This window comes from Nicotiana tabacum, chromosome 24, assembly GCF_000715075.1.
Source record: "Nicotiana tabacum cultivar K326 chromosome 24, ASM71507v2, whole genome shotgun sequence".
NCBI classification, from domain to species: Eukaryota; Viridiplantae; Streptophyta; class Magnoliopsida; order Solanales; family Solanaceae; genus Nicotiana; species Nicotiana tabacum.
In genome coordinates this window covers 5,587,436-5,608,641 of record NC_134103.1, presented here as the reverse complement: position 1 = coordinate 5,608,641, position 21,206 = coordinate 5,587,436, and the positions used below count along the sequence as shown (strand labels likewise).

General features: G+C 35.9%; 1 protein-coding gene and 1 long non-coding RNA gene across 3 annotated transcripts; one reads left to right on the top strand and one right to left on the bottom strand.

The window, feature by feature from the left end:
- Nucleotides 1-5,869: 5,869 nt before the first annotated feature.
- LOC142178579 (uncharacterized) lies at nt 5,870-14,892 on the bottom strand. Its single transcript, XR_012706851.1, has 3 exons — nt 13,649-14,892; nt 11,654-11,979; nt 5,870-6,325 (listed from the first exon to the last, which is right to left on the bottom strand). It is a non-coding gene; the product is annotated as an uncharacterized LOC142178579 (long non-coding RNA).
- A 3,435-nt stretch (nt 14,893-18,327) lies between these two features.
- Nucleotides 18,328-21,192, top strand: LOC107761701 (endonuclease 2-like). Of its 2 annotated transcripts, none has more exons than XM_016579954.2 (9): nt 18,328-18,675; nt 18,922-19,096; nt 19,759-19,869; nt 19,967-20,022; nt 20,111-20,194; nt 20,294-20,386; nt 20,634-20,701; nt 20,806-20,865; nt 20,966-21,192. In XM_016579954.2, the coding sequence occupies exons 1-8, from the start codon at nt 18,562-18,564 to the stop codon at nt 20,834-20,836; spliced, it is 732 nt and encodes a 243-aa protein (XP_016435440.1). In that variant the 5' UTR covers nt 18,328-18,561; the 3' UTR covers nt 20,837-20,865; nt 20,966-21,192. The 2 variants fall into 2 exon arrangements, with proteins under 2 accessions (XP_016435440.1, XP_016435439.1); XM_016579953.2 differs by having other exon boundaries at nt 18,375-18,675; nt 20,792-20,865.
- Nucleotides 21,193-21,206: the final 14 nt, after the last annotated feature.

Sequence of the window (21,206 nt, the reverse complement as noted above, 5' to 3'; positions counted from 1 at the left end):
TCCACCACGCTGACGTTGAAATTATACTCTGATAACTTTGGATAAGAAGAACCTCATGGTCCCGAGATTTCTCTACCCTGCATCGATTTGTTGTTTTGCCCACGATCAATCCTCCTGTCAACGGTGAACCTGTCTGATGTCCGGAAGCTCCTGTCACGACCTTCCGTCTGCTCGTATGGCAGAAATCGACCCCTTAAAACTTGTCTATATGAGCCGACATCGTCCTTTTTTGTTCTTCTCCCATTCCTTTGCTGATGACGAGAAGTCAACCTGATCGTCTTCGATCCTTATCTTTGACTTGTACCAGTTGTGGACATCCACCCAAGTTGTTGCTTGAAACTCGAGCAGACTTTCCTTCAACTTTCGGGAAGCATCTGAACTCCTCGGTTCAAACCCTTAGTGAATGCTTCAGCTGCCCATTCGTCTGGGACGATCGGTAACAACATCCTTTCTTTTTGGAACTGACTAACGAACCTTCGTAATAGCTTAGATTCTCCCTATGCGATCCTGAATATATCGGCCTTTCGAGCTTGTACCTTTCCGACGCCGACATGGACCTTAATGAATGAATCCGCGAGCATTTCGAAAGAATCTATGGAATACTCGGGCAATGATGAGTACCATGTCAAGGCCCCTCTTGTGAGAGTCTCACCAAATTTCTTCTATAATACGGACTCAATTTCGTGAGGAGCTAGATCATTTCCTTTCACCGCCGATGTGTAGGTGGTGATATGTTCCTATGGATATGAGGTCCCATCGTATTTTGGCACTTCAGGCTTTCTGAGTCGCTTTGGGATTAATTCCGGGGCCACACTCAATTTGTACGGTAATTGAATGTACTTCTTCGAGCTTGGGCCTTTCGATACCGGGGGTGCTCCCGGGATCTGGTCCATACGGACATTTACTTCCTTCATGAACCGGAAGAGTTCCTCCTTGAACGGATCGCTATCGCTGTTGAGTCCAGATCTGCTCCCCCCAGCCCCGTCGGAGCCAACTTCGCCCCTCTGAGTGTCTTTGTCGACTCTCTGCGTTGTTTGGTTTGTATGAACAATGGGAGGAACTAGATCTCGCTTATTTGCATTATTTAAAACGCTCGATAGCGCATATTTTAGATCCGTCATAACCGGATCCTGCCGCGTGAGGTGGCCTAAGATGATTGTTTGTTGCTGTTGCAGGACCCTCACCGCGTCTGCTACGTGCCCCTGGTCAGCATCTTCTGGAGGCATTTCACGTACTTGTCTGGGGTACCGCCCGTCGTACACCGACATGGCATCTTCCCCCTTATTGCGAGTGTCGCTGATTGAGTCCTCAAAACGGGGGTGTTCCTCTTGAACCTCAGGATTGTGGGTGTCGTTAATGGTATTTATTGCCATTCTTTGTGATTTTGCTATGACAAGAACGATCACAACTTATGAGTGAAGGAGGTAAGGATCAACTTAACCACACGACTGTCTAGGTCCCATGGTGGGCGCCAAACTGTTTGCCCGAAAAAAAGGTACAGTTGAATTTATTCGTGATTTCTAGACAGATGAATCAATTTGATCCCAAAAGATAATGAATTAATCAATTTTCGTACAAGATACTTAGCTCAAATGCAGATAAAACGATAGATTTGAAGAGCCCGTGAATAGGGTTTTCGGGCACGATGATGATAAGAACAACAAACTAGAGAGAAATAGTATCGAGATCTATATTTGAATATGTTCTTTGATGCCTAGAGAATCGTGCTTTACAATGATAGGTGAGCCTATTATTTATAGCTCAGTGGACGTAATGGTTGGACCCACCACTAATGACAATTATTAAAGTATGATAATGAAAACCTAACGGTAAACATAAATGCTCAAATTTCTATAATGAGCCGTTACTCTTTAATGTTGTGGAATATTCTTCATTAAATGCCATCAGACGCAACATGCTTAATGCCTTTACAAACTTGCCTTTCTCGATGACACACAGATAGTTGTACCCGATTTTCCATCCTCCCAGTTTTTGATTCCACGTGTCCCCTTCTTAGGTGGCCATGTACCGTGACATATTTTACCCAATACACCTATATGTGTTTGCAGTAGCCCAATTGACAGTCACCTTGGTTTCTAATTTATTTGCTAGTAATCTTTTCACTTGATAAGTTTGAATATTAACATTTTTAGTTTTGAATTCACGTTAAAATTAATGTTCAAATATGATATTCTTTAAAATGTTAGTGAATTAATTATTACATATAAATTTATATTCTACGTCAAAAATATATGAATCCGATGCATAAGGTTATTTTGCTTGTATAAGGGTGACCTAGACTTGAGCGGCTGTTTTTTTTCTTTTCCTTTGAATAATACTATGATCAACATTGTTTTGATAATACATATACCTTGCTGTGGAGTGTGGAGGGAATTCATACCAATCTTTTTCTTTTTCTTTGGTGTGTTCCAATCCTGTTGCAGTGGCCAAGGTTGAAAATCCAAGCTTGGTACGATAGGGGAGAATTTTCTTATTGTTTCTTGAGGTCGTTTGGTATGCGGGATGGGATAAGGTGGGATAATGTGTGAGATAAAATTTATACTATATTTTGTTGAGGGTATAAAATTATCACAGGATAAATTTATATCGTTAACCAAACATGGTATAGATGTAATCTCATTCTTAATACATGATATCCCACCTTATCCCGTCAAACTTGAGATTATATTATCCACCTCCCAATCGAAATAAATTAGTCCACGAATTATAATTCCAGGATAATTTAATCCGCGTATCAAAAGCAATTAATTGGTCTTCCAATCAAATTTTGAAAAGTCGTCTAATTATGCAGCCTAAGAAATTGTCCGGTCCATGTATATAGTAGAATATTAACAAGGGAAGAGGAATCCAATTGACCATAAGTTATGTCATTAATAGTAGCTACTTTGAAGAAAGAAAACAAAATTTGGAACAAATTAATTAATAATGCCTTTGAAATCAAAATTTGACAAGTTGTCTAGCGTGTCACGACATTAATAACATCTTTGAAGAAGGGAAAAACAAATTCTGAAGACCTAATACATAAACTACCTAAACTTGTCAAAAGTTTCATCTAAACACTGAGGCTCATTTGATTTTTTATATGTCAATTTTAGGTTTTATATAGTACTAGTTGCTTGCAATCATTTTGCACCAATATGGTTGTACCATCATATTTTTTTGCTTATGGAGATTAATTTGATCAAATTTTGGAACTAGAGCAATCTGGTGCATAAGGTATCCCACATTATACAGAGTCCGAGGAAAGATCACAACATAGGGGGAAGTATCGCAACACAAGAAGCGTGATGTAAACAGTCTACCCTAATGCAAGCAATAGTTCCTGCTTTCACAGTTCGAATCCGTGATTTATAGGTCATATGGAGATAACTTTACCGTTGATCCAAGTCTCCCCTTCCAAATTTTGGAATTAAAAGACACTTTTTTGCTAGCTTATCAAGGAAAGGACTTTTTTCTAGAACAGATTGTTTTCTTTTTCCACTTTAAGACATTCAGTATCCGAAACTCAGTAATTAGATTAATAAATAGGGTAAAGTATTCTCAAAACTCGAATGCGAGATTTCTGATTTAAGGTGGATAGATTTTAACTATTACCACCTTTAGTGATCTAGAATATATAATTAAAAACTTACTAGTTGTAGAAGGCTATTTAGTGTTAAATAATTGCTTCTTAGCTGTTTTTGTATATGTCTTCATTTCCGTCCTAATGAAGCAGACGGTGCTTGCACAATTTCTAGTCCTAATGGAGTCAGTGGATGAGATTGGTTTGATATTTAACACGTTAGCTACAACACCGCACATGTCGATAATCACAACGCCTAGTATTTATCGTTTACAGTTAGGACTACTAAGATATTTAATCCATTCACTCCCCTAGCTTAGTCACACTAAGTTCGGACATAGGTTCTTTAAATTTTTGAAATAAATTTATTATTTAAAACTACATAAAAAATACTATAAGTCATAATAGTTAACAATTCAAAAGATTTAAAAACTTGCAAAAAATAACATGATCAAACAAAACATTGTTTGATTTCCCAAATACTAGTAAAAGATTCATTCTTTTTCTTGAGACGAGAGGGAGCAGTTATTATGAACATGGCCAAATGCAATGATACTTACTATGGTTTAACTAGGGCGGCCAAATTTGGCTCAAGCCCAAATGACCCGCCTAACCCGTTCAATGTTGGGCTAGTTATTAATCCATTTATTTATTGGACTCAACCTATCTTGACCAAATTCATCTCAACCCATTTAAAATTGGGCTAATTTTTTGCCTAAACTGATCCATGAGTAACTTTGTCAAAATATCTTTAGAAATATTTTATTGGGAAACTACAAGCTATGTCCAATTATAAGTAGCTCATTTTAAAAATTGGCCAATTTATAAAATATTACTAATATTAGCCAATTAGCTATTTGTAGCAAACAAATGTCAAATTTTTGCTTTATTTTGAGTGGGTATTATTAGAATAGATTGGGTACATCTTAAGGAGCTTGAATCTCAATTTTGGGATGATTTGGTAGATTTTTGAGCTGGTTTGAATTGAAAATTCGAAGTAAAAAATGAACATGAAAAAAATAATATGTGTATCATTTGTGTATCACATATGTATCATATTTGTATAAATTGTGTATCACATGTATATCCATGTATACATGTGTGTGAGATACATGCGTGATACATGTGTCGCAGAAGGATTTTTTGAACTCGATTTAATTACGAATTTTGATACCAAACCAATCCAAATCACCTTCAATCTTCCTCAAATTTTGTATATTGATTTTTGTATTTCATCACCTTATTTGCTACCTCATCCATGAAATTTCCTTTTCGTCTTGCATCTAATGTTGCTAATCACGCTTAAAATTATGGAAGGTGAATTTTGCGTGTAATTCTTTGAGAGAAAGAACTTTATTTATTTGATTTTTTTAATTTTTATATGTGTTTGACTAGTTTTGGTAAGTCTATGAGTAATGGCTAGAGGTTGGTAAGCTGAGACTTATTTGAGACATTTGGGTAAGTTTCCCTATTTTATTTTGTTTGATATGTTATACTTCTATATGACTATACAAAAGAAAAAAAAGTCTTATTTATAAATTATATAATTCATAAGAAAATAACACATAGTATTAATTAAAGCTTGGTAAGAGTTGGGCGGATTGGGTTATGGCCCAAATTTTAGCAATTCGCTCAACTCGACCTAGCACATCTCAGCCCAAGTAACTTTTGGTCGGGTCATTTGACCCGTCCATTTATTGACTCAACTTGTTTTGACCCGCCCAAAATCGGCCCAACCCCATTTGACACCCCTAGGTTTAACATATCGCCTTATTGTGATTTTGCTCCTCATGTCCAAATGCCAAATGCAGTGATAACATTGAGTTTGAAAGTTCAGGTGCAAAAACTTAAACAAATAAGCTAAACTCAGTTGTATTTGTTGCATTTTGCAACCCTATGTGTTTAAACAAATTCAACTGCTATAACACCAAAATAATGATCTCATTGGCCATTACTTTGGTCAGAAAGTTAGCTCCGTCATAGTATTTTCTCCAAGAGAATTGGGTATCCTGTGGCTTTTTTTAATAGATGTTGAGGTTTGAGCAAGCAGGACGGAGCTTAAAGAGCAAAGCGAGTCACACTAGCCTAGTAACATTTTTCAACAGCAAGCTACGGTATAACAAGATACAAAATGAATGTTAAGAACAACAATTTCTGTAATAACTTCATGCCTATTTTAAGTTATTAATTCCAGTCACCCCAGTATTCACAGTTCACACCAGTCACTTTTGGTTCTTTCATAGGTTTGGATTTTCAAAACAATAAGGTGAGTGGTGACTATAAAAAATTATTCTACACTATTCAAGCATAACAAGACAATAAAAGTGTTTTCACAAACAGAAAGTGTTCCACAAGCATATTATAGTGTCACAAAGTTCCATAAATTTAATAGATACTAGTTGGGAAACACAATCAACATCTAAAGTATATTCCAGCTAAATAGCAAAATCAAAGAATTCTCATTTTTTTTCCCCATGACTTTGATCCAACTCTCTAATTTGTCGACCTCTATTATTTTCATCCATACTTTTATGTAACTATCACCTTCACAAAGTATACTAGCAGTTGTGCTGTATAACGGTTCTTCCCATCCAAGTCCCTCTAATTTGTCCATACATTCCTCGATGTCAAGCCCGCTATTTTTTTAAATCAATATCTCCAACGCAATACTCATCTTTTCATCAATTTCCAGTTGAGACGACGATAATTTTCTTTTCACTAAACTTTTCCTTTCTACTGGAACTGAAGATTGAGACGTAGAATTATTAGAAGCTCCATATTGCTTTCAATCAATATTGCTTGGACTCTTCAAAAATACTGTCGGATGTGTGTCGGATACTCCAAAAGCTATGTATTTTTGGAGGATACTGTTGAATTTTGACAAGATTAATGTGAACTAGTGTGCACATTTGAAGCCTCCTTTTAGGAAGAAATTGATGGATGCATTTTTCATGCATTTACATTGCATGTTCACACTTAATATGATGTCATGCATGACATTATTAAAGCCATTTCTCTTCTATAAATAGCAAGGGTTTTGTTCATTTGTAAACATATCCCACTTGCCTTCTTATCTCCTAAGGCATTTGAATCTTCTTTCTCTCTTGTAGTATTTCACTTGTATTTTTGGAGTGAAATAAATTTGAGTTGATTGTGTCCGAGGACTAGGCAAAAATTAAATTTTGCCGAACTTCGTTAATTTCTGGTGTTTATTTTATTATTGTCCCATTTACTATTTATTAGCTACCTTTAGATATAGTAGTTGTGATTTAATCACTCTCTATATATTCGGCTTCCGCAACAATTGGTATCAGAGCCAAGGTTCTATCTTAGTATGCTCTGTGGTTGCAGCATAGTCTGAACTTTCACATCAGAAAAGAATTACTTTGGTATTCTGTACTGTCAGCAAATAAATAGTATCTATAGCAAAATGGGAGATAATAAAAATGAAGAGTCCACATCGGCTGTCAGTAATACGTCGTTGGCATCTTCACTTATGACAAGAATTATGTCAAATGCGAAATTTGCAGTTGAAATTTTTGACGGGTCAGGACATTTCGGGATGTGGCAAGCTGAGGTTCTTCATGTCCTTTTTCAACAAGGGCTAGATATTGCCATAGAAGAAAATAAACCAACAATATCGGAGAAGGAGATTGGAAGATTATCAACCGCGTTGCTTGTGGTATCATTCGATCTTACCTCGCAAGAGAACAGAAGTATCCATACACAAAAGAAACTTCTGCAAGTAAATTGTGGAATGCGTTGGAGGATAAATTCTTGAAGAAAAACAGTCAAAATAAACTTTACATGAAAAAAAGACTGTTACGCTTCACATATGTTCCTGGTACTACAATGAATGATCATATCACCAGCTTTAATAAGTTGGCGATAGATTTGCAGAATATGGACGTGACTTTTAGTGATGGAGATATGGCCTTAATGTTATTAAGTTCACTTCCCGATGAGTACGAGCACCTCGAAACTACTCTACTTCATGGGAATGATGAAGTGTCTCTCAAAGAAGTTTGTTCTGCCTTGTACAACTATGAACAAAGAAAGAGAGAAAAACAAAAGAGTGGAGAAGGAGAAGCACTGGTCGTGAGAGGTCGTTCTCAAAATCATATGAGAACGAAGAAAGGAAGATCCAAGTCAAGATCCAGACCCAGCAAAGATGAATGTGCCTTTTGCCGAAAAAAGGGGCGTTGGAAGAAAGACTGTCCAAAGTTGAAAAACAAGGCCAAACCTAACAATGGAAAGGCTGTCATGGATTCAAATGTAGCTGATTGTGACGACTCTGATTTCTCGCTAGTTACAACTGAGCCATTCAAACCATCTGACATATGGCTGATGGATTCAGCTTGTAGCTATCATATGTGTCCCAACAAGGACTGGTTCATTGGTTTTCAAGAAGGAGAATGTGGAGTTATTCACACAGCAAATAACAATCCTCTTACCGCATATGGTATTGGTTCAATCCGATTAAGGAACCATGATGGATTGATCAGAACATTAACAGATGTTCGATACGTACCGGAATTGAAGAAAAATCTCATTTCTGTAGGAGCCCTAGAGTCAAAGGGGCTCAAAGTCGTTGCAGAAAATGGGGTAATGAGAATATGCTCTGGTGCACTAGTGGTAATGAAGGGAATCCGGCGAAATAATAACATGTACCACTATCGCGGTAGTACAGTTATTGGGACAGCAACAGTGACATCCAGTGATGACAAGGAGGCAGAAGCAACCAAGCTATGGCACATGCGCTTGGGACATGCTGGAGGAAAATCCTTAAAGATTTTATCAGATCAAGGATTGTTAAAAGGAGTAAAGACTTGCAATTTGGAGTTTTGTGAGCATTGTGTCAAGGGAAAACAAACAAGGGTTAAATTTGGAACAGCAATCCATAATACTAAAAGTATTTTTGATTTTGTTCACTCTGATATTTGGGGTGCTTCCAAAACACCTTCATTAGGTGGGAAACACTATTTTGTAACCTTTATTGATGACTTTTCTCGGAGAGTGTGGGTGTATACTATGAAAACCAAAGATGAGGTACTGGGAATTTTTCTCAAATGGAAGGCGATGATAGAGACTCAAACAGGCAGAAAGATAAAGTGTCTTCGCACAGATAACGGTGGAGAATACAAAAATGATCTTTACAATAAGATTTGTGAAGATGATGGCATTTTGAGACATTTCACCGTCAGAAATATACCACAACAGAATGAAGTGGCAGAACGCATGAACCGGACTTTGCTGGAGAAGGTTTGGTGTATGTTGTCCAATGCTGCCTTGGGCAAAGAATTTTGGGCTGAGGCAATAACATATGCATGCCACCTCATTAATCGTCTACCATCTGCCGCTATTGGAGGCAAGACACCATTTGAAAAATGGTATGGAAAACCTGCTGAAGATTATAATTTTTTACATGTGTTTGGCTTAATTGCATATTACCATGTGAAAGAGTCAAAATTGGATCCGAGGGTAAAGAAAGCTATATTTATGGGGATTACTTCTGGAGTCAAAGGATACCGATTATGGTGTCTAGAGACAAGAAAAGTTATATTCAGCAGAGATGTTACCTTTGATGAATCTGCCATAATAGATAAGGTGACATTTGAAGATGTCAAACAAACTGATGGTGCTTCAAAGCAGGTGGAGTTTGAGGGAAAATTAATTTTCCCAACACAGGGAGAAAACGAGAAAATAATAGAAGATTTTCCCCTGGAAGAAGAGTCAGTGGAAGGGGAGATTCCAACTCAGGAACCCCAACAACAACTTGAATCAATAACAACCAGCAAGCCAAAAAGAACAATAAAGAAACCTATTTGTCTCATAGAGACGGTGGCTTGTGCATCCTCAATTGTAGCCGATGGTATTTCTACCACTTATAAAGACGCAGTCCAAAGTTCAGAAGAAGATAAGTGGAGGATTGCTATGAATGAAGAAATGCAGTCCCTTCATCAGAATTGCACATGAAAATTGGCCAATCTCCCGAAGAGCAAGAAAGCAATTGGGTGCAAATGGGTATTTGCAAAGAAAGAAGGATTTCCTAACCAAGAAGATGTTCGCTACAAAGCAAGATTGGTGGCCAAAAGGTACGCTCAAAAGGAGGGAATTGATTACAATGAGGTGTTTTCTCCAATCGTGAAATACTCCTCCATTAGAGTTTTGTTGGCTTTGGTAGCACAGTTGAATTTGGAACTAGTTCAGTTAGATGTAAAAACTGCATTTTTACATGGAGACTTGGAAGAGAAAATCTATATGACTCAGCCAGAAGGATTCAAAGTTGCTGAAAAGGAAAATATGGTGTGCAAACTTGAAAAATCGTTATATGGATTGAAACAATCTTCTAGACAATGGTACAAACGATTTGATAAGTTTATGTTGCGGTAGAAGTACAAAAGAAGCAAATACGATCATTGTCTGTATTTGCGCAAGCTTGAAGATGGATCCTTCATATATCTTCTCCTATACGTTGATGATATGTTGATAGCTTCCAAAAGTCAAGAGGAAATTGAGAAGTTGAAGATTCAACTAAGAAAGGAGTTTGAGATGAAGGATTTAGGTGAGGCGAAGAAAATTCTTGGCATGGAGATAAAAAGAGATAGACATTCAAAGAAACTCTATCTATCTCAGAAAGAATACTTGAAGAAAGTAATAGATCGATTTGGCATGAATGAGAATACGAAGTTGGTTAGCACTCCTCTTGCTCCTCACTTTAAGCTTAGTGCTGCTATGTCGCCGAAGAATGAAGCTGAACAAGAGTATATGTCAAGAGTGCCATATGCGAATGCCGTTGGTAGCTTGATATATGCAATGGTTTGCACAAGACCTGATATTTCACATGCTATCGGAGTTGTAAGCAAGTATATGCATGATCCAGGAAAGGAGCATTGGCAAGCTGTGAAATGGATTCTACGGTATATTTGTAATACTGTAGATGTTGGATTGATTTTTGAGCAGGAAGATAGTCAGTATCTGGTTGGATATTGTGACTCGGATTATGCGGGTGATTTGGACAAGCGTAGATCAAATACTGGTTATGTTTTCACTATTGCAAATGCACCAGTTAGTTGGAAGCCTACTTTGCAGTCAACGGTTGCTTTGTCTACTACTGAGGCAGAGTACATGGCAATTATGGAGGCTGTAAAGGAGGCAATTTGGGTTCAAGGGTTGCTTAGAGATCTTGGTATTGGTCAAGAAAATATCACACTATTTTGTGATAGTCAGAGTGCTATCCAATTAGCAAAGAACCAAGTTTATCATGCAAGGACGGAGCACATTGATGTTCGATATCACTTTGTACGAGATATTATAGAAGAAGGTGGAGTCATGGTGCAGAAAATTCGGACTACAGACAACCCTGCCGATATGCTAACAAAAGTAGTGACTGCGATCAAGTTTCAACATTGTTTGAACTTGATCAACATTGTTGAACTTTGAAGATTGGAGTTGAAGACACAATCAAAATTTATCAGTAAGAGAAAATTGCAAAAGTGAAATCTTGCCAAGGTGGAGATTTATTGAATTTTGACAAGATTAATGTGAACTAGTGTGAACATTTGAAGCCTCCTTTTAGGAAGAAATTGGTAGATGCATTTTTCATGCATTTACATTGTATGTTCACACTTAATATGATGTCATGCATGACATTATTAAAGCCATTTCTCTTCTATAAATAGCAATGGTTTTGTTCATTTGTAAACATCTCTCACTTACCTTCTTATCTCCTAAGGCATTTGAATTTTCTCTCTCTCTTGTAGTATTTCACTTGTATTTTTGGAGTGAAGTAAATTTGAGTTGATTGTGTCCGAGGACTAGGCAAAAATTAAATTTTGCCGAACCTCGTTAATTTCTAGTGTTCATTTTATTATTGTCCCATTTACTATTTATTAGCTACCTTTAGATATAGTAGTTGTGATTTAATCACTTTCTATATATTCGGCTTCCGCAACAGATACGACACGGGTGCAACAATATTTTGGAGGGTCCGAACAACATAGCTTTCAATACACACGTCAAACCAACTTTTTACCATAAAAAGAAGAATTTACTAGATAATGAACTTACCTTTATGTACTCGTCCCACTCAGCATTAGACATTCGAATGGTATTGGTTGCTGGATCATAAATATTGCCAGTCTTTTTAGTAATCGGCAACCAAGCTTGATATTTTTCTTTTAGATAATCATAATGATTCTTCATCTGCTTCTGAGTGACTCTTAAACCATGAGAAGTCTCCAGAGCTAGCTTAACCTTGTTCCATGAATCCGACTTCAAACTGTTTCTAAGTCTCTCATTTAAGGATACTTCTTCGATACAAGTCTCTAAAAAGGTTTTCACTACATTGACATTTCTCCAACTCAGTCTTTGGTTTTCATCAGATTGTTCCATATCTGAAATATAAAATTATACCGATTATAGCATATCGACTAATGCAAATTAAAGTAAGAAAACAGAGACAATCAAAAAGGAAAAAATTAAAAACCCACAAACAGAAGACCTGCAATCCGTATGAAGAGTACAAAAGGGGGGGAAAATGGTTTGGTTTAGAACACAAACAGGGGAACAAGTGAAACAGTACAGAAATGCTAAGAAAACATGGTTCAATTATAAAACACGTACATAAAACGAATAATTCAAGAGGAACGGCACGCGAATGTACAAATAGAACTACTGACCATCACAAGCAGCTTTATATACAGAAAGTAGTGAGATATACATATAAATAAGAAAGATATGAACATTTCCTTTCAAAACTTTTGCTCTAATGACAAGAATTCAAGCCTATAAATTCAGTGCTGGCTCAGGGATGGAGTTATGTAGAGTCGAGGGGGTTCAGTTGAACCCACTTCAGCAAAAATGTATACTGCACAAAGAAGACAAAAATGACATTTTGATTATATATTAAATGTTGAATCCTTTGACAAAATTGAAGATTCTTGGTGGCAAAGGGGGACCAAAAATTACTTAAGTCACACCAAATAAACACAAGCTTACATTCTAATATTTTGTTTTGAATACCTCTAGCATACATTCTTGATTCCACCACTGGCTATTGAATTTGCCAGCTACTACAATTTTTAGAAACCATACTGAAGAATATTTTGTTTTAGAAGGTAAAAGTACAAAATATTTTATCTGCATAACATTGACATGTAAAGATTCCACCACTCCTCGTCAGACAAAATTTGAACAAACTTAATGATAAAAAATCATATTTATAAAAAGGTGATGTTTTGAGCACTCAAGGGTACAACCCAGCGTTGATGAGATGAGTTGAGAACCATGAGGTCTCAGCTCAAATCTCAACAGAGGCAACAACAACAATAACAATCCAGTGAAATCCCACAAGTGGAGTTTGGGGAGGGTAGTGAGTACGCACACAGTCAGACCTTACACCTACCCTGAGGGAGGGTAGTGAGTATGCAGACAGTCAGACCTTACACCTACCCTGAGGGAATAGAGAGACTGTTTTCGAAAGACCCTCGACTCAAGAAGACGAAAAGTTTCTTCCTACTTGTCCAAGTCTCAAAGTTGCCCGACCCCTGTGTGCTGGTGGAAATTAACATATACCCCGTAAAATTAATCTATTGCGCACAAGTTGCCCCGATACCACAGTTAAAAAAAGGCGACATTTTGATTTTATTTTAAAAAGGTGACATTTTGATCATCTTTTTGGCGTCTTCTAGAAAATGCCTTTATCCCATCCAACACAACAACACGAGAGAAAAAGAGAAAAGTAAAACGAGCAAAAGGAAATGAAGCCAAGGTTAATATTTCTAGTTATTGTAAGTGATTTTGCCAAAATTGAATTAGCCACACCAGCAAAAAATCATACATTAATACTTTCAAATCTTTCATTAGAGTTTCTTACCGTAAATTTTCATTGTTATACTATTCCAAATAATGACATAAGACCCCGTAAATCTGGTTTAACTTTATGCGTCTGTTATAAAATCATAATCAAAAGGGGTCTTCTTAACCCTAATTTCAAAACTGAAAATTAAATCAAGATGCAGAATCCAAATTCCAAATTACGCAGTAAACATTCTGAAATCTTACCGATTCAAGAGGAAAAACATTGACTTGGGAGAGAGAGATGAGTAAAGCTTGTAGTTGTTTTGCCGAAAGAAGTGATTTTGAGAGCGAAGAAAGCAGTTATTTTTTAATCTGAATGGTGTTAAGACTTTGCTACAGAATATCCCCTCAAACTTGTCCCATATTTTCACACAGACACTTAAATTAAAGCTTGTACGTATTGGACACTTAATCTCTATTAAAACTGTCTTATTAGGCATAATTTGCTGAGGTGACACAGTACGTGCATAACACAGATTTTTGGAGCGTGAAATGCCATAACTTTTAATTTTTTAATTTCTTTTCTTTTTACCTCTCCCTTCGCCACCAACTTCACCACCGCCATCATCACATACCATTAGCACCACTACCTTTACACCATATCAAACACTACCCTAACCCTTCTACCTTTTCTATCCTCTCTGTCTTAGCAGACGACTGCAGTGGCAGCACTAAAGCACTACAGGAGAATCTTTACCGGAGCCATCGCCAAATACCGACAATAGCTGACTGCAGTTGGATATGGACAATGAAATTTTTCCGAATATATAGGTCCCCAGGCCTTCCAAAATCAGCACATATCTCGATTTCCAGACAAGAAAAAACTCCCATCAATTTTTCCAGCTTCAATTTAATTTCTGAATGAATTTTCACCATTTGAATCTTCAACTCAAATTCCCAACACTGAAGGTTTTTTTCCTTGAAAATTTTCACCTCCAAATTCATAACCACAGTGTTACAAATCGAAATTCTATCTCAGTAACGTTTTAGATCAATTTTCTAGTCAACCGGTAATCAGAGGCTTAAAATCAAACTTGGAACTATGACTTAAACAAGATTAACGGAAGGAAAGCTACCAAAAATAATCGTGTACTCTTTTTTGTTATGATATTTGAAAATGGAAGACAGAGAAATTTGATGTGTTGTGTGGATTTTGAAGGTGGAGTTCAGTGGGTGACTACAATGGAGGAGTTCGGTGGCGCGAAGAAGGAGACGGTGGTCTCCATGTTTTTCTTCTTTTTTTTTTACTTCTGATGTGTCCTTCTGTGATTGGTGATTTTCTCCACATCCACAGCGTGTAATCCACACATTTTATATCTCCAGTTTATTGTTTGTAAGGTGATTAATATGTACAGTTTTAACAAAGATCAAGTGCCTAATAGGTACAAGTCTCACTGTAAGTGTCTAGGCTAAAATATGAGACAAGTTTAAGAGGCCTTAGTATGTATTCAAACTTTTAAATAAAATAATAAATCTACTTAATAGTTAACAACTTGAATGATTTAGATTCAGATCTATCTTCGTTAAGTAACATTTTCGTTGTAAAGTTTTTAATTTTCTAAGATAAGTAGAGAACTAGTATTGGAACGCGTGCATACGCTGATAACATTAAAGAATATATTAATCTTTTCAAATTGTGATATGATTTGTTTGAGCACATTAATAGTTTGTTTGGCCAAGCTTCTAAAATCAGCTTATTTTGAGAAGTATTTTTCTCAAAAGTACTTTTCAAAAAAGTGCTTTTGGTTAGAAGTAGTTTGTGTTTGACTAATTAATTTAAAAATCACTTTTGAGCAGTAATTAGTGTTTGACCAAGTTTTTGAAAACTACTTCTAAATGTATTTTTCTTAAAAGTGCTTATCAGAAAAGTGTTTTTGGAGAGAAACTACTTTTTTCTGTTTCTCAAAAACTGTTTCTGCTTCTCCTCAAAAGTATTTTTTTTCATCTAAAAGCTTGGCCAAACACCTCAATTTTTGGGGCCAAAGACACTTTTGGCCCAAAAAAAGCTTGGTCAAACAGGCTATAATTCATATTGATTTAACAAATCCAATTTGTCATCTTTTTTTTCATGTTGTGCGGAATAACAAAATCTCTTTGAAATTAAAACATACGAATTATACGGACCAGTATTTTAAAAGGCGTGGGCGTAAGGCGAGGCATTTTACATATGCCTTAGCGAGGGCGTAAGTCCCATAGGTATTTAATTTTTAATATTTTATAAAATAATATAATGACAGTAAATATTTATAAACAGGTAAAATTACACACACACATATATATATATATATATATATATATATATATATATATATATATATATATATATATATATATATATTCTGCACGCTCTCCATCCCCACAAAAAACTAATCAAAACAATCTATTATACGCTACTTACAAGCACGAGTAACTTGAGTCTAAAAGAATAAAGTTTTCTAAATGGAGGAACAAAAAGGATGATTAACCTGCAATTTGAACTTTAAACTTTGAACTTGCTGCTATGAAGGAGAATGGAGTTCTCTTTGTATTTGTAAAAAAATAAATATATATTTGTTGCTTTTGCGAGATATTAGTAGACTAGCGGACAAGATAAAAAATTGAGAAAGACCATGAATTAAGACTTCAATCAAATAAAAAAGGTCTTGACTTTTAAATTTAATACTTTTGAGTTCCTTTTTAAACCTTTTGAGTAATTACCAAACTGACTTTTGAAAATTTGGGTATTATATGAAGGATTTTTTCAACAAATTTTGTTTTAATTTGAAAAAGTCTTTGGGGCTTACTACTCACTAAAAAAATGCGCCACGAACACCCGGGCGTACGCCTCTTGAGACTTTCGCCCCACACCATCGCCCCAAGGCATTTTTGGTACGCCTCACCCCGGGGCTCGCCCCGAAAACGCCTTTTAAAACACTGATACAGACAATCAAATAACTTGTTTATTCTTTTATAGCTGATATCTGAGCAATTTAGATTCAGACCTCCGTTAAGCCTTAACAAATAAAAATTCCTACGGGAATTGATTAGCATGTTTGGTGTTCATTTTCCTGGAAGGACAATATGAAATTTACATTACTAATTGGGTGGAGTTTGATTATTTTGTGAGTATAAAAGCTGGTTTACTTTCTGAAAAGTGGAGGACTCAAAATGCAAAAGTAAATAATTCCTGTTACAACTTCATATCCTTCCCATATTAAACTCCAAGATCGGGCATGTCACCATTATCCTTCTTTTAGGTTCTGTTTTTTCCCTTTAGAAATAGGTTTTCGTTAAGTGCAAACAAATACATTGTGTCACATCTTCATTATAAAGTTTTTTAAAAGAAAGTAGAGGACTAGTATTTGAACTCGTGCATATACGGATAATATTAAAGAATATATTAATCTTTTCAAATTACGACTTGATTTGTTTGAGCACATTAATTCATATTGATCTAGCAAATTCAATTTGTTATCTTGTTTTTTAATGCATGTGTGAAATAACAAAATCGCTATGAAATTAAAATATATGAATCATATGAATATCTTTTTTTTTTTCCCGGTAAAATTAACATTCTATTTAACCAAAAAAGTTCAATACAAAACAAGAACTGCTGACCAGTTCCTTTACTATGCTTGACAACTAATTACTCTATTATAACCTATACTAGGTTTTGATGACAACTATAACCTATACACATCCTAATGCCTATACAATCTGCAATATAGACAAAATAGACATTATATTTGACAGAACATATAAGCTAAACTTGTCTATGGAATCCAGTTCAATGCCTCCAAATGCTTCTGCCGGATGAGATATGAGTTGCCTCTGATGTGTATATGGATTGTAATTTCTCTACACATTCTATTCGGGGACGAGCTGCCACTCTGAAATCTGATCTTGTTTCTATCTCGCCATATAAGATATACCATCATTCCAAAGACAGCTGAGACAATTGTTCCTAATCCTTTCTTTTTCCTAGCACAGGTTGTCATCCATTTCACCTCTTCCTGTCATGTATTTATCTGCCTAGGACAACCAAGCCAACTCATTAGCCTTTGCCAGATGTTCTTAGTGTAGCCACAACCAAAGAATAAATGTTCAAAGTGTTCATCAGCCAGGCCACATAATACACAGGCTTGAGGAACTTGAATACCAATTTTCTGTACCTCTCAACAGTAGGTAGCCTACCCTCTCATGTCACCTTGCATGGTAGGTAGATCAAGGATAAGCTTCCTGAGCTCAAGAGTTTTCCTCACTACCCAGGCTACATTCTTGGGTATGGACATAATATCATATGAATATCGAATAATTTATTTATTTTTTAATGATTGACATCTAAACGATTCAAATTCAGATCCCATAAATAAATAGAGATTCGTGTGGGACTTCATGAGCATATTTGATGTTCGTTTTCCTAGAAAGAAAAACTATTAAATTTACATTACTAATTGGGTGGAGTTTGCTTAATTTGTGAGTATAAAAACTTGTTTACTTTCTGAAAAATGGAGCACTCAAAATGCAAAGGTAAATAATTCCTGTTACAACTTCATATCCTTCCCATATTAAACTCCAAGATTGAACATGTCACCATTATCCTTCTTTTAGATTCTGTTTTCCCCCCTTATTATAATAATAAAAAATAAAATCAATTAAATGAGCAAAATCAGAAAAAGTCCAAAGAATCCATTTGAGCCGTTACGCTATATATGTCTCATGACTCTCATTAAATTGCTTTCCTTTACAAACACGATTACTAAATCATGCAACCTTTTCATTCTTTTCTTTCTTTTAAGTGTTTTTAAAAAAAATATCTTTAAACTTTTAAAACCAAAAGAATATTCAATATAATGATACTAAAAAGTTGACAAAACAAGTAACCAAATGTGAACCAAGATTTCATCAAATCATTAGCCTTTATTGATCTTTAATTCCTAAAATCAAGCTTGTCCTTTAGCATGCATGAAATAAATGTCAGTATCTAACTTTATTGCCACATTAAATTTTTCTTGATTTTTTTTCATGTATTCATACAGTTCACACCAGCCACTTTTGGTTCTTTCCCTATTTTATTTATATATAGGACTAAAAAGTAGCTTGTGAATTTGGTATTTTTCAGTTTGAGAGTAGCAAAAATGGAATACTTTAAACTTAATGTGTTCTTGCCCATTGTAGCTTTCTTGTTTCTTTTTCCAGTAGTCCATGGATGGGGATTGGATGGTCACTACACTGTTTGCAAAATTGCTCAGGTTCTAATGTTTTACATATCCCCTTATCGGATTTAAACCAATGACTTACCCGTCGATGTATCTTATATATGAATCCAAATATGTCGAATCACTCATGTTATGATCTTTTACATCATGTGTCATCCCGTTCCACGTGTTACTCGGTTAAAAGGGCCTTAAATTAACTCTTGATTTTTTCCTTGTATTTCTTGGGATGGGGTTAGGGTAGCATTTGTGACTTAATCTGATTTTGTTTATTTGTGACAGTCAAGATTGAGTCAAGCTGCAGCAGATGCAGTTGAGAAGTTATTGCCAGAATCTGCAAATGGTGATTTGGCAAGTGTGTGTATATGGGCTGACCATGTCAAGTTTCGTTATCATTGGTCATCAGCTCTTCATTATATTGATACCCCTGATAATCTCTGCACTTACCAGTACAACAGTAAGTATTTGATACTTAATTCCTCTTCTTTTTCTAGTACTAATAGCATGTAGTGATGGACTACTTATTTTGTATAACTTGTATATATATGTCAGTAGAAAATATAGCGAATTTCTAGTACTTTTTATTTTTATTTTCATACGGTACAATATTGGTAATGGGAGCCTTATCATAAGGGTAAAAGTTGTCATCGTGTGACTAGAAGGTCATGGTTTCAAGACACGGAAACAACCATCAGCATAAATGCAAAGTAAGGCTGCGTAAGGTTGTGTACATAAGACCCCAATGTGGTCGGACCCTTTCCCGAACCCTGCTATAGCGGGAGTTTAGTGCATCGAGTTGCCCTTTTATTTTAAAATAATGGCCCGAGATGATTTTAATTGGAGAAATATGAAAAGGGCACCCTGGTGCACAAAACATCTCGCCTTCACGCAGGGTTCGAGGAAGGGCCGCACTCCAAGGGGTGTGATATAAACAGCCTAACCTAATACAAACATTAGTGGTTGCTTCCACAGCTCGAACCCGTGACTTAAAGATCACACGGAGGCAACTTTACAGTTGCTCCAAGGTTCTCCTTCTAATTGGAGAAACATGGTCAGTGAGAATTCATATATTCGATCCTTACTTATTTGGAACTAAGGCGCAGTCGTTGTTATATACAGGGGACTGTAAAGATGAAAATGGAGTTCCAGATAGATGTGTAGCTGGAGCAATCAACAATTACACTGACCAGCTACTCAGTTATAACATCGCCAATGAAAATGCTATAACATGTAATGTTTTTATGCTAAATCTTGCTTGTTTCATTCTTGTATTGCAAGCAGGTTGATACTAACTGCATTTTGACTATATATTTTGTGTAATTATCAGACAATTTGACAGAATCACTTCTCTTTCTTTCTCACTTTATGGGGGACATTCATCAGGTAAAATGTTGAATAAATAAGTTTTTTTCCAAAATATATTACTAATAGTTTTTGCAATTTGAGGCCATAGTTTTATCTTCATATGCAGCCTCTGCATGTGGGATTTACATCAGACAGGGGAGCCAATACAATAGATGTTCATTGGTACACTAGAAAAACAGTTTTACATCATGTAAGCCTTTTCTTGCCTTCTTGCCTTGGCTAAATTGCCTTAACATACAATTTAATTTCCTCCACATTTCTCATTTTCTCAAACTAATTCTTATAACAGGTCTGGGATTCAAACATAATTGAAACTGCAGAAGAACGATATGATGATTCTAACGTAGATGAACTAGTCGATGCACTTCAGAAGAACATCTCGGTATAACACTTGCTCCTAACCTATGCTGCTCGAATCCTCCAGTAATACAGCCAGGTGTGTGTCTAGTATTCGACACAGGTGTAGTGGTATTTTTGGAGGATTCGAGCAACATAACTCCTAACTTACAGGAAATAGAACTATAGAACCATCAATTCTTGTCCTCTACATTCACTAGAAAGAGCAAAGGGAAATAAAATTGAATACCTTATCAGTTGTCAGTATTTGTGACGAATTTCATCTTAAACAGACTGGATGGGCAGATCAAGTAAAATCATGGGAGAGCTGCAGTGGTAACAAGAAAGCCTGCCCTGATATGTATGTTTAACTCTAATAACAGATAGAAAAAACATTTTCAATTTTCAAGAATTCTATCGTAAAGTAATACTAAGAATTTGCTTCCTGCAGATATGCAACTGAAGGTATCAAAGCTGCTTGTGCCTGGGCATATAAAGGAGTCAGTGAAGGTTCAACATTGGAAGGTAAATTTCGCCAAAATTGCCTGATCATTTCTTCTAGTAGCACATAATTATTTTCAAGCGCCGTCTTTTAACTGTTGAAACGCTTATCTGTGGAATGCAGATGACTATTTCCTCACGCGTTTCCCCATTGTCCAACAACGCCTAGCTCAAGGTGGAGTTCGCTTAGCTGCTACACTAAACCGCATATTCACATGACAACATATTGACAGGAAATGACCTATATATATCTTCAATAGACAAGCATTCCTTGTTTTAATATCAGAATACATCTACTACATTGTTACTTGAATTAAGACATCATAGTATTGTAGTAATCTTTATTGTATCTTTTTCGTGCTATA

Coding starts and splice junctions, on each gene's coding strand:
- LOC107761701 (XM_016579953.2), top strand. CDS start 18,562: ATGGAATACTTTAAACTTAATGTGTTCTTGCCCATTGTAGCTTTCTTG. Junction 19,097..19,758: donor CTGCACTTACCAGTACAACA/GTAAGTATTTGA, acceptor TGTTATATACAG/GGGACTGTAAAGATGAAAAT. Junction 20,387..20,633: donor CACTTCAGAAGAACATCTCG/GTATAACACTTG, acceptor CATCTTAAACAG/ACTGGATGGGCAGATCAAGT.